Source organism: Ursus arctos, unplaced genomic scaffold (assembly GCF_023065955.2).
Source record: "Ursus arctos isolate Adak ecotype North America unplaced genomic scaffold, UrsArc2.0 scaffold_22, whole genome shotgun sequence".
Lineage (NCBI taxonomy): Eukaryota > Metazoa > Chordata > Mammalia > Carnivora > Ursidae > Ursus > Ursus arctos.
Window position 1 is genome coordinate 22,914,014 of NW_026622897.1, and position 15,222 is coordinate 22,929,235.

The 15,222-nt window shown below is 47.6% G+C and overlaps 1 protein-coding gene across 7 annotated transcripts in view; it reads right to left on the minus strand.

The window, feature by feature from the left end:
• ETS1 (ETS proto-oncogene 1, transcription factor) overlaps positions 1-15,222 on the minus strand; it is a 128,707-nt gene that overhangs the window by 38,482 nt on the left and 75,003 nt on the right. For 3 of the 7 annotated variants that reach the window (XM_057316619.1, XM_057316620.1, XM_026505421.4), the window contains one exon: positions 2,203-2,304. The exons of the other annotated variants lie outside the window; for them this stretch is intronic. In XM_057316619.1, coding sequence (XP_057172602.1) covers positions 2,203-2,304 — 102 coding nt within the window. The remainder of the gene's footprint in view (positions 1-2,202; positions 2,305-15,222) is intronic. 7 annotated transcript variants of the gene reach the window in all.

The following is a 15,222-nucleotide window of genomic DNA, read 5'->3' on the forward strand; positions in this document are numbered from 1 at the left end:
CAGAATTTCACATGGCTAGCCCCATAAAGACATAATTAAAAGCCATTTACAGAATCAACTGTAATCTTGTCCTTTCTCGGGACTGTGGGTAGTGACGCTTCCTTCCTTCCATACAAAGTGACACAGGTTAAATGACAACCTGGCCTCCTTCCCCGTCTGTGTTCACCCCTGAGTCACCTTGATGGGCAATTGTGTGCATAATATGAGGTTAATTAGTTACATAAAGTCTTACTGAAATATGTTTCTTAAAGTGAAAGGAAATCAAGAAGAAGCCTTCTGGTTCATACCGGGAGGAAATAGAACAATAGTCCCAACTGGAAAGAGAATTCTGAAGACAAGGGAAAAAGACATAGTGGGGTGTGCACAGGGCTTGCCTTGGCTTGCTGGTCAAAATCCATGGGCTCTTATCTCAGTGTTGCCACTAATATAATCACACTGGATAAGTCACTTAATCAGTGCATTGCTTAAAAGAAGTCTATTAATAGGTTCTAGGTTAATGTTGAATAGCATTTTTAATTTTCCTTATCGCAATTTTCAAACATACACCAAAGTAGAGGGAAGAGTACAATGAAATCGTATTTGAAATCTATCAACACTGCCGGTTCCTAATTCATCTCCTCCCCCCCCCCCCGGCCGCCCCCCCCCCCCCGCACTGAAGAACCGTAAAGCTAATTCCAGACCACATGTCATTTCACCCACAAACATTTTATTGTCATGCAGACATTCTCTAGATAAAGGAAGATCATAATAGGAAAGCTGACAAGAAACAGATAAACTCACAGAAAAGGAAAATAAGCCTTCAGATTACGGTGCTTACATCTAGGTCTACATTTTATTTATCGGCCCATTTGAACCACAGAGCTGGTATGAAAGCAACACTGCCTTGATCCGGAAAGTGAGGAAGTTGGGTCAGAGAGAGACGAGCTCAAATCAGGACGGAAAGCCAGACCCTCGGACTCCCCTGTCCTACAAGCAGAGACCGCAGGGATCGTTCTTCCTAATGGCTAATGTCCGCAGGAACTTATAACTGTAACTAGAAGTATGCAAGAGAAGGCTGGGGACGCTGGCAGGCATCCAAAGGGCAGTGCCAAGCTGCCTAGAAAGTCCCAGTGTGGGAAAGAAGGCATCTTTACTCCTTTAGATCAATAGAGAAAAATGGCTGTGGCCAGGGGCTGCTCACTCTGACCCCAGAGTTGACGGTCCCTGGAAAGTTGTTACTGGTCTCTAAGAGGATTTCCCCCGTGAAGACTTAATATCTCAGAAGAGTGTGACAGGGAATCTCAAACCCCATGTCTGTTGCTCTCTCTATCACTGGTGGACGAGTGGATTGGAACTAGGGATCAAGAGACCTGTCAGTGTCCTCTTTCTCCCACACTCCTGATTCTAAATCCTGTAATAGGCCCTAGAAACTTGGCAGACAGGCCTTCCAGTGGAGGGAGCTGGTCTAATCCACAAAGCCTCTGGGCTGAGGTTAGTGCAAAGAAGGGAAATGAATGTCCCTCCTCGGCCCCTCCGCTCTGTTTTCACAGACTTAATGATGGGACGGAGCAATGAGGGCCAGGCAAGACTGAGCTCCCGCAAGCAGGGAGCAAGATAGATGCCCGTTCTGGAACCACCCATCCCTACCCAACAGTCCATCGCTGTCCCATGTAAGGGGACACCAGGAGCTCTGAAACAGCTCCTATCAGTTAGGGAAACCTACAACCAGGCTTCCACCCTCGTCTTCATACCCAGTCTCCGACAAGTCACCGGCCAATAGAAAAAAATCCAGTCCAAAGAGGGGAGGAAGCAGCAGCACAGAAAAATCCCCAATTTGCCCTCCAATGACCTGGCTGACCAAAAAGGCAAGCCAGTGTCCAGTTACAGCCTCTCAGTCCTGCTGCCACCGGGGAGTGCACAGGGCTTGGGTACCACGTCCCACTCAGAGGTGGATGCCCCTTCGCAGATGGAAGCCGCCTCGGGACAAAAGAGATGGTCCTCAGCGGAGGCAAAGCACACTCCCGATGGCCCCGGGAAACCGGCCCCGGGGCCCGCAGCCGGGCCTGGGAAAGATGCCTGCAGAGAGGGCTTCTGAACATCCTAACATCTGTAGGAAGTGACTTCAGTCCTCTCCCGTCTTCCCTCCATCCACCCCTGCCCCATCCCCCAAAAGGAGTTTTAACACATTATTACCACTGAAGTCCTGAGGATTTGGTGACTCACCAGGCTCACACATGGTTCCAATGAGCCCTTGACCATTACATGGTAGGGGAGCAGGAAAAACAAATGAAAGCGGTTGTAATTCGGCAGCACCGGAGTTCAGACCTGCCAGACAAAAGGGATTGCAGGCATGTTCCCAAATCCGTTCAGGCACCTGACATGCAAAGCTATTTTTAATCACTGGATTTATTTCTTTCCTACGCCCTCCACCATCCTCCACCTCAGCAAATGTTTCGAAGTCAGAGCAAAACCCAAATTAATTCCAGGTGTTCAGGGAAACCCAGAGAGGCTCTTCCGTTCCAGAATCTGAGCCAGAAAGCAGAACTGCCCCCTGGGTCCTACAGCTGAATTTTCTTGCTCTCTACTTAGAGTGGTTCAAATCTCCTACCCTACACATTGGGCAAATGGCCTGAAAGAGGAAATATTTGAATGAGTGCGCCCTGCTGGAATGACTCCTCGATTCTTTGTTTTTTTCTAGCAGCCCTGGCAGGAGAAGGTGCATGAGGACAGGTCTCCAAGAGTGGCGAGATGGAGCATTCTTCTGTTATCCAGGATTCTTTCCCCACCTTGCACGGAGGATTAAATTAAATTAAATATGTGTGAAAATACCAGAGCCTAATACATAAGAGGTGCTCAGTAAATGACTGGTGACTTGGACAGAACTAAAAAGTATCCCGTAAAATACCAAGACTAAAAAAAAAAAAAAAAAGACACGATTTTATTTCCTAATGCTTCGAGAGACAGCAAGGAGAAGGAATCTGGCAATTTCCCCAGGTACAAGTAAAGCAACTGAGAAAATAAGAAAAAAATGAATGCAAAAATCCAGTTCTGAGATGTCAATGGAAATCAACATCTCCAGAATCCGACTCTTAAAAAGAGAACAGACTAATCTCTGACCTATTCTGCACCCTCCCGTCTGCTACGGGGAAACCTGTTACGCAGCAATATCGTCTCAAATGTGCCTTGCCAGGACAACACATCACAGTTCCAGGATCCAACACACCTAAGATGCTTTTCGGTTTTCCGAAGGTTCTACGAGTGCCATTTCAGAGGCCATACAGCACAAAACAAAATTGTAATTTGGGGCTCAAAACACTTTTCTAGATGTTTGAAACTTGCCAAACCCCAAGCTGTGTTTTACCCCCGTCATTCACGTGCCCTTCAATGAATGACACTCTCACGATTTAAAAGAATGTTTTAACTGTGGAGATTTGGATTCCTGCATAAAAAGGGACAGCTCAACAGAGTACTTTGAAGAATCATTGAAAGTTCTGACATGACCCTTTCAAGCCATTTACTGACCATGTCCCATGCTTCAGATCATTTCCGACGTAGATCATTACCCTTGACTCCCTCCGCACCACACATTTTACAAGTCCTGAATGTCCCAGAACCGTGTGACTTCTTTGTCATGAAAAATACAGAGAAAAACACAGAGCCCCATTTCTGTATTACTCAGGAGGAAAGCCTGAATTGGCCCCTTTCAGCCCCAAAGCTTTTCAGATGGCCACAGGAGCTCCTCTGGGCTCTTCTCCTGTCTTACACTTCTGAGTGAGGCCAAACTCCTGTCCTGCCATCAGCGAAAATCCTCATGACAGGACTATAAGGCTTTTGGAGCCAACGTGGCCCAGGATCACCCCACTCAAAGAGACTCGGGAAAATATCTGACACGTTCCATCTTGCTATAATCCCAGCTTCCTCTATGTCGAGTTTACACATGGGCCTTTGATGCCTCCCTCCCCGAGACCCTGGAGATGCTGGTTAATTGCGCTAAGCAATTTACCTGCACTTCACTTGCCTCTGATCTTTCAGTACTGTTATCAGAACAGAATTTTTCGTTTTACAGCACCTTTTTCCTCGTACTCTAACAGGCCCCTGAAAACCACCGGGTTTGCCGTATTATCTCCACCACATAGGTGAGGACACCGAGGCTCACAGGGGTCACCTGAGTGACTTTGCTAAGATGGTCAGGGCTGTGCGGTGGTCTGACCGGCGCGCAAACCCAGACCCTCCGATGTTAAAGCCAGGTGTGTTGTGCCCAGACCTATTCGCAGAGGTTAAAGCAGGGGCGGCGGAAATGTTGAACACCAGGACAGTTCTTTCCGTTTCCCCCAACATTTTCATTATAGAGAACATTCCTCCGGGAGAAGAAAAGCGCCCCAATCCCTGAGACCCTCTGCGGAGAGCAGCCACATCCCCAGAGCGGAGGGGCCTCTCTGCACATCCTCCCCTAACCCACTCAGCTCAGGGCCCACCTGACACTTGGTCTGGGGGGCAAGACAGGCATGGTGGGGGGGTGGGGGGTTCGTGAGGATCACCAGGAAGGCCAGGCTGCTCAAGGTGGAGGATGAGGAGTTCTCTCCACGGGCAAAGGAAAAATCTGGGCAAACAAATGGAGTGGAGCCCGTTTATTTAGGCTGGAAGAGGTAAAGTTTTTCTGCACTTTTGAACTGTTTTCTCAAGGCCTGCCTCTCCCTCCCACGCAGGAAACAAACACAGAGACAGGCCTCTTGCAGCGAGGGCTCTAGTCGCTGAAGGCTAGCCCAGGAGAGGCAGAAGGAAGAGGGGCGCGAGGTGGGCGGCAGGGTCCACGGGGCGGGGGGGCAGACAGGGAGGAGCTGGGAGAGGAGTAGGAGGGGAAGAGCTGGCAGGGAAGGCAGATGGCAGAGAAGGAAGAGAGGGAAAGAAAGGAGAACGCAGAGGAAGGAGATACTGGGAAATCTTAAACCAGAATAAAGGCCAGAGAGCAGAGTGGAAGAGGGCTGGGAGAGACAGCAACTTCCAATTAATGATGTTCAGAAAGCAGCATTTTTCCATAAATTTTGAAAGGAAATTCTCTCTCGACTTTCTTATTTATTTATACATTATATAAATACATTTTTAAACCAAAAAAGGACCTTTTTTTCCAATGGGAAAAAGCCTTGTCTGAGATGAAAGCCAGTCTTCAAAAACCCCTTAGAGGAAGCTGAAACCCCACATGTCTTGGTGCTACAGAAAGAAAAACAAAGTGGACATTCTTCCTGTGTTCTAAGGCTTTTTTATGCAGATGTGTTTTTCTTTTAATAAATAAATCTGGACAGAGAAGGAAAAAGCATACTCATACACATTCACACAGTGCAACTGTCTGTTTTCAACCCAGGGAAACCACAATGAAAAAGAAGAATACATAAGTCCACATTCCCAGTACAGGGACAAATATTCTCAACAGGGAGGCCACAGCCAGTGACAGCTATACAGTCTAAGTACGCAGCCCGCCCAAGCTCCCCAGATGGACAAAGGATGATGTGCTAATGAGTAACGACAAGGAGAGGTCGGGCCGGACCCAAGACCCAATCACCATCCTTCCCAGAAGGGCGCCCAGCGGTCCTTTAGGAAGACACCTGACTTGCTAAGACATTCAGTTGCTCTGCCCTTTTTGAGCCACTCCATTTTCCTCATGGACTGCAGTCACGATTTCTTCATGATTACACACACACTGAGTTCAAATCTGCCTTCTAATGAGGTCTAGCCTTTGACTCTCCTTCTGTGGGTTGAAGCCACGCATACGAGTTTCATCCTTCTTCCTCTATCGCTTTCCCAACTGCTTTAACATCCCTTTGTCACCACTTCTATCCATGTTTTTAAATTCCTTGGTGGTTCCTTCAAGCATTCATGATGGGCTGGTTCTGTCCCTGTCCCTGCCCCCACCCAGGAGCATTCCTGCATGCCCATGTTCCTAAAGAGCATCAAGAACATTCCCAGGAGAACATGATGTTCTTCAAGAAGAAATGAGACCATCCCCCTACTCTGTGCACTTCTCTGGGCAGCGACCAATACTGAGTTTTCCAACAGCTACACGACAAAGGCCACTCAAGGTACACTGAGGCTGAACCAGTTCTCTATCCATTGACTGAATCTTATTAACCTCAGTGTAAGGCTTCACATTTATCCATATTGAACTGGACCTCGTTTGTTTTGATGCCTGTTTCCAGGTGCAGAGGTCTTTTTTTATATCACGAATCTGTCCTCATCCCATGAGCGTTGCACCATGTGCAACTCAGTATGTTTTCTGTATCCTGCTTTAATCCGAGCCCCTGATAAAAATGTTGAAAAGGCAATGACCAAGTCCTGAGCCCCCTAACAACAGAGATCATGTATCATTCTGACACTGACACGTTCATCAAGACCCTTTTGGCTGTAGCAGCTCAACCAGTTACAAGTCCTGATTTTACCATGGTTGAGTCCACGCAGCCTAATCCTGACCACAAATATATCATAGAAAGACCTGGACAAAAGCCTCAATGGAATAAAAATAAGATTAAAAAAAAAAAAGATTCAGATGCTGTGCCCAATGTGGGGCCAGTTCCCCCCAGGTTCTCTCTAAGTGCCAGACAAGAGCAAAGGCAAGCTGAGGGAAATGGAGCTGGGATTCAGACCTGTGAAGGAGAGAAAGACAGAGAAAGAGACCCAGAGAAGGAGGGGGGTGGGAGGGAGGCAGGGAGAGAGGGAAGGAGGAAGGGAGGGAAGGAGAGTGAGAGAGAGCTTGAGAGCCCTCGTTATAGCCACTTTGCATCCAGAAACAATGGGCACTTAGAGAACAATGGCTACAGACAAAGTCTTGGTCTATTTATATCTGCCACTGTTAGTCCCAGACAGGAGGAACTGGAAGTCTGCCCTGTATGCACAGCTCCAACTGGACCCGAGCTGGGAGGAAGATGAGGTCACCAAGAATGTTGCCTGCTTAGAACAGGCTCCTTTTCTGCTTGCATAGTTTCTTCCTAGCCTAAAGGATCTCTTTAGGCCAGTAAAGAAGTTTGCTTGCCTACTGCTAAAATACAGCCACGGCTGAGAAGGGTTGGTCACAATCGTAACCACTGCTCAGCCAGCCCAAGGCAATTACTGCCTTTCTCTACAGAGGTCAAAGGAAGGTGGGGATGTCAAAGGAAGACTAACCAGTAGATGGAGGTCAACTCTATGGTTCCTGATACAAGAGTCTTATCAGATCTGTTCATTACACATATCTCAGAGCACTACAAAAGAGCTTTTTTCTATGGGAAAGTTCCCTCCTCACCTCTTTGGAGCTAGCACAAGGAGGCTAGGAGCTGAAATTCACAGATTTGTGTGTTTCACATCTCCTGAAGATCTCTGCCTCCCCTTTAGTTCAGCCCCTTCTGACAGTCTCTCTCTCTTCTGGAAAGGTCATCTTCTGCTCTAACATGACTTTGGAGTGATCATCAATTCCAATCCTTCCTGTTACTTATATTTTCTTTTGTAGGGTTCCACTTTTCTTTTAAGCTTTTATTTTATTTTATCTTAATTCTAATATAGTTAACACACAGTGTTATATTAGTTTCAGGTGTATAATACAGTAACCATGTTACTTAGATTCTTAATCCTCCAAGAAGCAGGCTAAAGAGAATCATCAGTGCCCTCATCAGCCTGTGACAGACACTAAAATGAAGATGAACAGAGCTGAGCCAGGGAAGAAGGGGTGGGGACACAGGAGTGAGCCCTGCAGGCGGTCCCCCTGCTGTACCCTTGCATTGTCTGTTTCCCCTGACGGCCCTCAGCATCCACAGGCAACCGGTAGCCAGCAACTGCGCCTCCTGGATCCAGTCCAACCTGACAGCCTCCTAGAATCCTAAGTGTAAAGCTGGCATCTCCCAAAATTCAGGGATTCACAGAGATCCCCTGAGGAGTCATTTCAGCTTCCCACTCATGCCTATCCTACCACCACCTCCCCTCCTTGCTCCTAGAAAACCAACTCTAAGGAGGCCGAAAGGAACCTAAATAAGATCATTTTCCTTTTTTTCATTTAACTAGCTTCGGATGTGTCATTGAGACCATCCCGGGTCACGTCACCACATTCACAGGGAACTAGAGGCAACGCTTTTTAATGTAAAAGCTTAAGCTCCGAGCAGACGAGTGCTGGACAAGGCTGCAGTGGGTGCCACCAGCGAGTGGTCCAATGTGATGTGCTGTGTTCCTTCGCCACCCCACCCCCACCCCCAGTGAATTCAGAAGGGCCTGCGTCAAGACGCTCAGAGTTTCGGCCATCTGAGCGTGGTCTAAGAAACTTGAATTACAGGCTAGCTGAGATCATCTGTGCAAGGCCACCACATGCAAACGCTCCTGTACATCTTTCCTACTAGGCAGATGGTGGAGACTGAGACCCACATGACACATCGGACCACCTAAACTACACCAAACTGAAGATCTAAGAGGGCGCATGGGCCACCTCTCCTGCCCCACTAAATTCATTCCAACACTGCCTCCTTGACCCGCTCCCCACCTCCTCGCAACGTCCTCCCAACAGGCTAAAGGTTCCCTTCTACTCCAAGGGCCCTGTCATACCATCCCCGGTGCAATTCAAGAGAGCCACATGGGAGCCACATGGCAGAGTGGGGAGAAGGCAGAGAGACACACATTCCCACCCTGAAGTGGGGCTGACATCAGAGGAGATGCAAGAATTCCCACCCATCGTATGTTTGGCAAGTGCAGGAGGCAGCCCTTCTCTAGACCTCTCCATCAGTCTTCCCTAATGCCTGCGCACCAGATAAAATGTACCAAAGACTGATGGCATGGCCCGAACGTGGAACATCTGGAGTTTACAGCATCAGGCTTTATGGATTCAACAGCTCATGAACTAAAGGCCGCACTCAGTTCAGTAAATCCAAATGCACGTTCCTAATGAGGAATCAGAAATCCTGTTGCTTTGAGGGATTTAGGTAATAATTGCAGGGCATGAGCTCAAGTGCCCTGAGCTGCTAAGGAGGTAGTTAGGACCCAGAGAGATCGCTTCAAAGGGATTATGGGTATTCTCTGTAAACCATCGGTTCACTGCTAAACCTATCATCTGAGGCTACCCCAAAGTTTGTTTAGACCTACCTAATCTATAATTTTGGCCCCTATACCTTCAACTTTGGCCTTTTTTATGGTGTTGGGCAGTGACTGTCATCCCACCCAACTCTACTTGTGTGTTCACACTTTTCCTTGGCTCTGTGTTCCTCTATATCGACCTCACTATGGCTCTATGACACGTAAAGCCTTATCTGGGGCCCAAAAGCAGGAAAGAGGAATTTATAGAATTTGCTATAAAACTTTAACAGCTCCTTGGAGGGATGTTCTCCTTCCTGGCAACTCGGTGTAATTATAAGATGAATGAAAAGCAGGCTGTGGGTAGAGAGGAGGAGGAGCCGAGCTCTGTCACTGGTCAGGGGTCCCACACTATTCCCGGAACACAGCCTTAGATGGCCCTTCAGACGTCAGCTAGATCAAACCCTTTCTTTTACAGACAGGGAAAATGAAACTCAGAGAGGTAACATCAACTTGCCTTTGGTCACAGGGTTACTAATTCTAGACCTCTTGACTCCCTGTCCAGTATTTTTTTTTCCCTCTATACCATTGTTGTTTATCCCTAGCAGTGCATGGGGAAGGGGTTGGTCTCCCTCCTAACTTTACCACTATGAAGCCCTGGTTCATCCTTCTGGACAAACACTGCTCTTCTCCAAGGTCCTAAGAATCAAGAAGGAACGATGCATCCAAAGATCTGAGAAACGGGACTTGGGACTGTATAGACCCATGATGCTACCTGTTCCTACTCCAGACGATAAGCTTTCAATAACAATGGTCAGGCTCTACTAGAGAAGAGTTTCCCTGGAATTCCAATACCAATTCCTTGGTATTCCAGTTGAATACCAGGAACTATAAAGCAAGCAACCTTTAATACCTAATTTCAATTGCATGATACCACTGCATATAACAGCTCTAAAACTTGAAGGTGCTGTTCCCATCAATCCAGACAGAGTGAGGACAGCGGTTAATTTTAGTGATCTAGTGACCTTTATCTGAAAAGCACCAAAAGAACAGATGACCATCATGCTAGTCAAAGGTCTGTAACACTACCATTCAAGTCCCACCAGTATTCCAAATACAGTAATGGAGACACAGCGATAGGGTTGGGGGATACAACCAACCCCACCGACAAAGCCAGAACATAAAATCAGGGGCATTGGCCTGTACATTGAACCTGATGCTTCTAATTAATGAGGCCATATGTCTGGCTCAAAAGGCCATGTCCGAAAGCAACATCGGCAGCTCCAGTTCTAAATGAAATCCATTTAGAATGCAGGGAGCTAAGGATTTAGGGGGAAATACACCTAACTGTAATCTCTTCGCCTCTCCAAGGTTTGTTTTTTTTTTCTCTCTCTCGCCTTTCAGAACAGGCCTAGCCTCTCGGCCCCAAACCTTCTGACCACCCCACCGCTGCCCCACAGTGTCGCCCACGCTGGCCCAGACCAGACCGCCCCGGATGCCTCTCCCAGTGGCAAACCCTTGTGGCCGAGAAGTCGCCAGGCAGACCCGATCTCCAGATCAATGGGTGTGATAGGCCAGCGGGTGGAGAGCAGAGAAAAAGTGATCAATGCAAAAGGGGGAGGGAGCAGAAGCCACTCTCCATCTGCCCAGGTCTGGTGGGAAAGGGAGACTGAGATGCGCAGCCCTCAGCCCTCATCCGCTGCTAATAAATGGCTCTGCCTCATCAGGAAGCCATTAGGAAATTGCAGCCACCACAGCCCTCAGCTCTCGGACCGAACGGTCTGCATGCAGATGGTGAAAGCACTCATTATCTCTGCCCAGACGTCCACTGGCTCACTACCCGGTGGAGCCGAAGCAAGTGAGCCACCAAAATAAAGCTGGGGCTTGCCTGATGAGGCAGCAGGCAGCAAGAAGGTCCTTAGAGCCTGGGGACAGGCAGAGAGCACCCCCGCCCCCAGGAAAGTGCATGGAGCATCAGGGGAGAGTAGTGGGGGGGCTCTTATCAGGACACATGGGTCCACCTCCTGACGTCCTCTGCTGGATAGCTTTGCCAGCATTCCTTTATTCAAAAAGAGCTACTGTCTGCTAATGGGTATGGTGTGTTGCAAACGGACTAGAATTATGTATCAGTGATGGCTGTACAACTCTGTGAATATACTAAAAACCACCAAATTGTACACTTTAAAATGGTGAATTTTATGTTATGGAAATTAAAATCTCAATTTTAAATATATATGTGTCTGTGTGTATATATACATATGCATATATACGTACATATATATATATATATATATATATATATTTTTTTTTTTTTAAGAGCTAGTGAGCCACCTGCTATGAGCCAAGCAACAACTCTGTGATTGGTAGACACAGACCCTCCCTTTTCGTGGGGGGAAACAAACCTCACACAGGCCCCAAGCAATAGCCACACAGTCACATCTTGTGATGAGCGACAAAACAATGACTAAGACAAAGGTTTTGCAATGGAGACAAAGTGAGGTGGGAGCTGGGCTCCAGAAGCTTTGGGGAAGGGGACAGGAACCGGCCTGCTGATGTCCTCTGTAGGGGTGCAAGACAGCGGGAGTGGGGGGTAAGGTGTGATGTAGGACTCCAAAGGATGGCATTATAGGGAAAGGGAAGACTGAGGGGCTGGGACTCTGCCACGAGGAAGCCTCCTAAGATAGCACATAGGCTCTGCCCACTGGAGACCAGAGGAGAGGCCGGGCAAGCTCCACTTTCAGAGGCCGACTTGCCGAGTCTACAACTTCCGGTGTCTACAACTTCCGGGGCGGGGCCACCTAGGCAAGGCCTAGAGGGAGGGCCACAGACCGGGAGCAAGCAGAACGCCTCATGTTCCCCTTACCCAAAGATGTCCCCAGAAGACACTGCCCAAGCACTCCTACTTCGATCTACAAGCCTTTCAAGAAAAAGCAAATCACCATCAGACCTGGTTCTTTCTGGACGTTTCTCTCCCCACCCCTGGAGGGAGACAGAGGAAGGGCAGGCAGAACAGAGCTTCAGGCAAACAAACCCTCCCACCCCCACCCCCGGGCCAGGCTCACTGGATGTGAACCGGAGGAAGGTGCAGTCACAGCACTGTGACCAAAAGAGATCTTTTGGAAAATTCTTTTCCAAGAGGGATCATGAGTTTTGTCCCCTGGAATGCCCCAGAGCAGTTCTGATTGGTTCCGTGGCCTGACTCAGAATGAGCACAGCTCCACCCTCAGATGAGTAAATAAACTGACCCAAGGAAGGGAGGGAGAGAGAGGAGAAATGAGAAAAGACGGGCGCAGGGCAGGACAGGAACCAGGAGAAGGCAAGCGCTGACCCTGGGGCAGGGAGCAGACAGATGAAATTTCGAGTCCGTTCCAGAGACGGGTGGTGTGGCAGAATTCAAGGAAGAATTCTGAGCCTTACACCCCACTCCAGTTGGGAGACAGCCCTGCCTTGGCAGCCTGCTCATTGCTGCTTTATAATATACTGAATTAGTCACTGGATTAGCAAGCACGTTTACACACACTGGCACACAGCTGTTTAAAGACACAGGATCCCCTTTTCTAGGTGCCAGATTCTGGCTATAAATCGACCATTGCAGTTGGCAACTGGCAGACTCCAGAGCTGCATGGTTTCTACAGACGTCTTCAGCTGCAAAGCATGTCAGGGAGATTCAGCTAGAACTGGGGAGATCTAACAGGCATCTGCTGGAGGACGGAAGGGGCAGCGTGTGGAAAGGACACAAAGTGGGATTTTTCAGTCCTGAGGCTGATTTATCTTCAGGAGGTTGCCAAACAGATTCACTGGCCTGGACCTTCCCAGGGAGGAGCGAGCTCTGCCCCTGGCTTGCTCTTTTCACAAGTAGCAGAGGCTCCGTCCGGGACCTCGACTGCCTAAGGTCGCTCCCGAGGAAAGAAAGGATCCCAGGGCAAAGAAGGGAGTCCTTACACAGCTAAAATCGTTCTGTGCCCTCCCTAATAAGCTGCAATTCCAAGAAACATCCTTGTAGACGAGGCAGGGGCAATGCCTGAAAATAATGCTTTCGGGTTGGAAACGTGACCGAAGTCCTAACTCAAGTTTTGGTTAAGTATGCGTGAGAGGAAGAAGATATTGCTAACTGGCCACAGGGACTGCTCTGGCCCGCTGGTTAAGGGGGTGTCGAGTGGAAAATTTTCTGTAACCAGGTTAACAGTAACCACAGTTTTAACAACCACTGAAGTCATAAGAGCGCTGTCAGCAATGCACACGGTGGCCGACAAGATAATGATAAAATACCATTTATTGAGACCCTGTGGCAGCGGAAAAGTATTGTCTCAAATTTTCTCAAATCCTGACAACAGCCCTGAAAGCTCTTTATTAGGTTCTCCATTGTAAGAATCAGCAAAAACAAGGTTTACGGAAGCTAAATACTTTGCCTAAGGACAAATCAGCAAGCAGAGTGTCTGAATTCAAACCCAGGGCCAGCTCACGTCAGGCCTGCTGTTCCCAGGACACCATGGTGCCTGCAGTGAGGGACATCCTCATCACCCACATAATGAACGGCAGACTGTGATTTGGGGACAAAGATGACTTTCTATGGAGCAACCTAAATGAACCTAAATGCAAATCCCTTCCCTTGCACTTAGATGTCTCATCCACCAAATGGGAAAAAGAGAATATAGAGAGATCTTAAGATTATGGGAAGAAACTTGTGGCATACGCAAATCCACCCGGCAAACAGAAAAAGCAAATACAATTTCTATAAAAGGTACACTGCAGTGAGGCATTTTGAGAAGATTTGCGAAGAGATTTGTGACGGGTTTGCGTAGGAGGAACCTATCTTGCACCACCAGCTTTTAGAAATTCAAATATTAATTCCCTGGAATTGGTGTGCCCATAAAAACATGAAAATATTCTCTTCTTAGAAAGCAAGGCAGCCGAGGGCCACCGGGAGATGGGACTCATCTTTGCTCCTCGCTCGCTGTCTGCAGCATGCCTGCGAGCAGCACAACCCCACCAAACCCTATGAACCCAGAGGCAAGTCACCAGGGCCCAATCTCATTTTTAAAGAAACAAAATCGCTGTTTTGTTCGTCCAGCACCCCAAATCCTTTGGAGACACTGAAGCCAGTTTGGAATTTCACATTTCCCCCATCAGCCCATCCATCACAAAGGACTACAGGTGAGGGCGTGGAAAAGCCACAAAGCCCCCCTAAGAGAAACCTTCAAAAATTCAGAAATAAAGCAATATACTTTTTTTTTTTTAAATCTGCAATTGAATCAGAGGTTAACTGCAGGTCCGCCATGTAGACACTGATTCATTCCATGTGTGTTTATTTATCTACAAACATTCCTGTTGCATCAAGTGGCCTCAAGGCCTAGACTTGTGCCTCTGAACGTCCCCTCCCTGGAGAATTCTCAAGCAAGGGTGGAGCTCTTACTTCAGTCCTCGATTTCCCAATCTGGAAAATGGGGGCCAAAGCCTCAGTTCTGTAGGTAAGCTTGGTGAATTTAGTTGGTGACTTTTCATTTGTGCATTTTGAATTTGAAAAGGCGTAGTGACAATTCTAGGAACTTTTTTTGGGGGGGGGGGCTTTCTCTGTATTACACATCCCAATGGTGGATATTTATAGATCTACTGAATGCTTTCTTCCTTACCCTGACAATAACGAGGAGCCTGAGGGAGCCCTAATGCACAAAATGATATTCCAAAAACAAAGCCTCTGATGAGAATGTTAGCAAATTCTCTCTCCGAACAGATTCTAAGTTGGGAGGACTTTGTCATTGCAAAGATCTAAGCTCAAATTTGTGACTTGAGAGCTCTAGAACCTTGGCAAAATTAACTGAGCCTTTCTGAGACTCAATTTCTTATCTTCAAAATGGGGGATTAAAAGACCAACCTCACAGAGTTGTTTAAGGAAGGTGATTATTAGGGCCAAGCACCCTACCATTCGCCTGGCACATGGTAGGTACTCTATAAATATTAGTTTTACTCCTCTCACTCCTCCAAACTGAAACCCAGATACATACAAAGACCAAAAACAAGCACCAGCAGTTTTGAAGAACGTTTGGTTTCCATTAGGAGGCAAGGAAGGTGTAAGATTGAACTCTTGATCTGACGTGAAATCAAGGATGCGTTTCCTGTACACACACACATGACTCACCCTTAGTTCGTATGTATTCAGTATCGTAACTCTGTATCATATCTCTCCTTAATTTAATAACATTTCTTGTATCACCAGTGACTCCAGAGTAC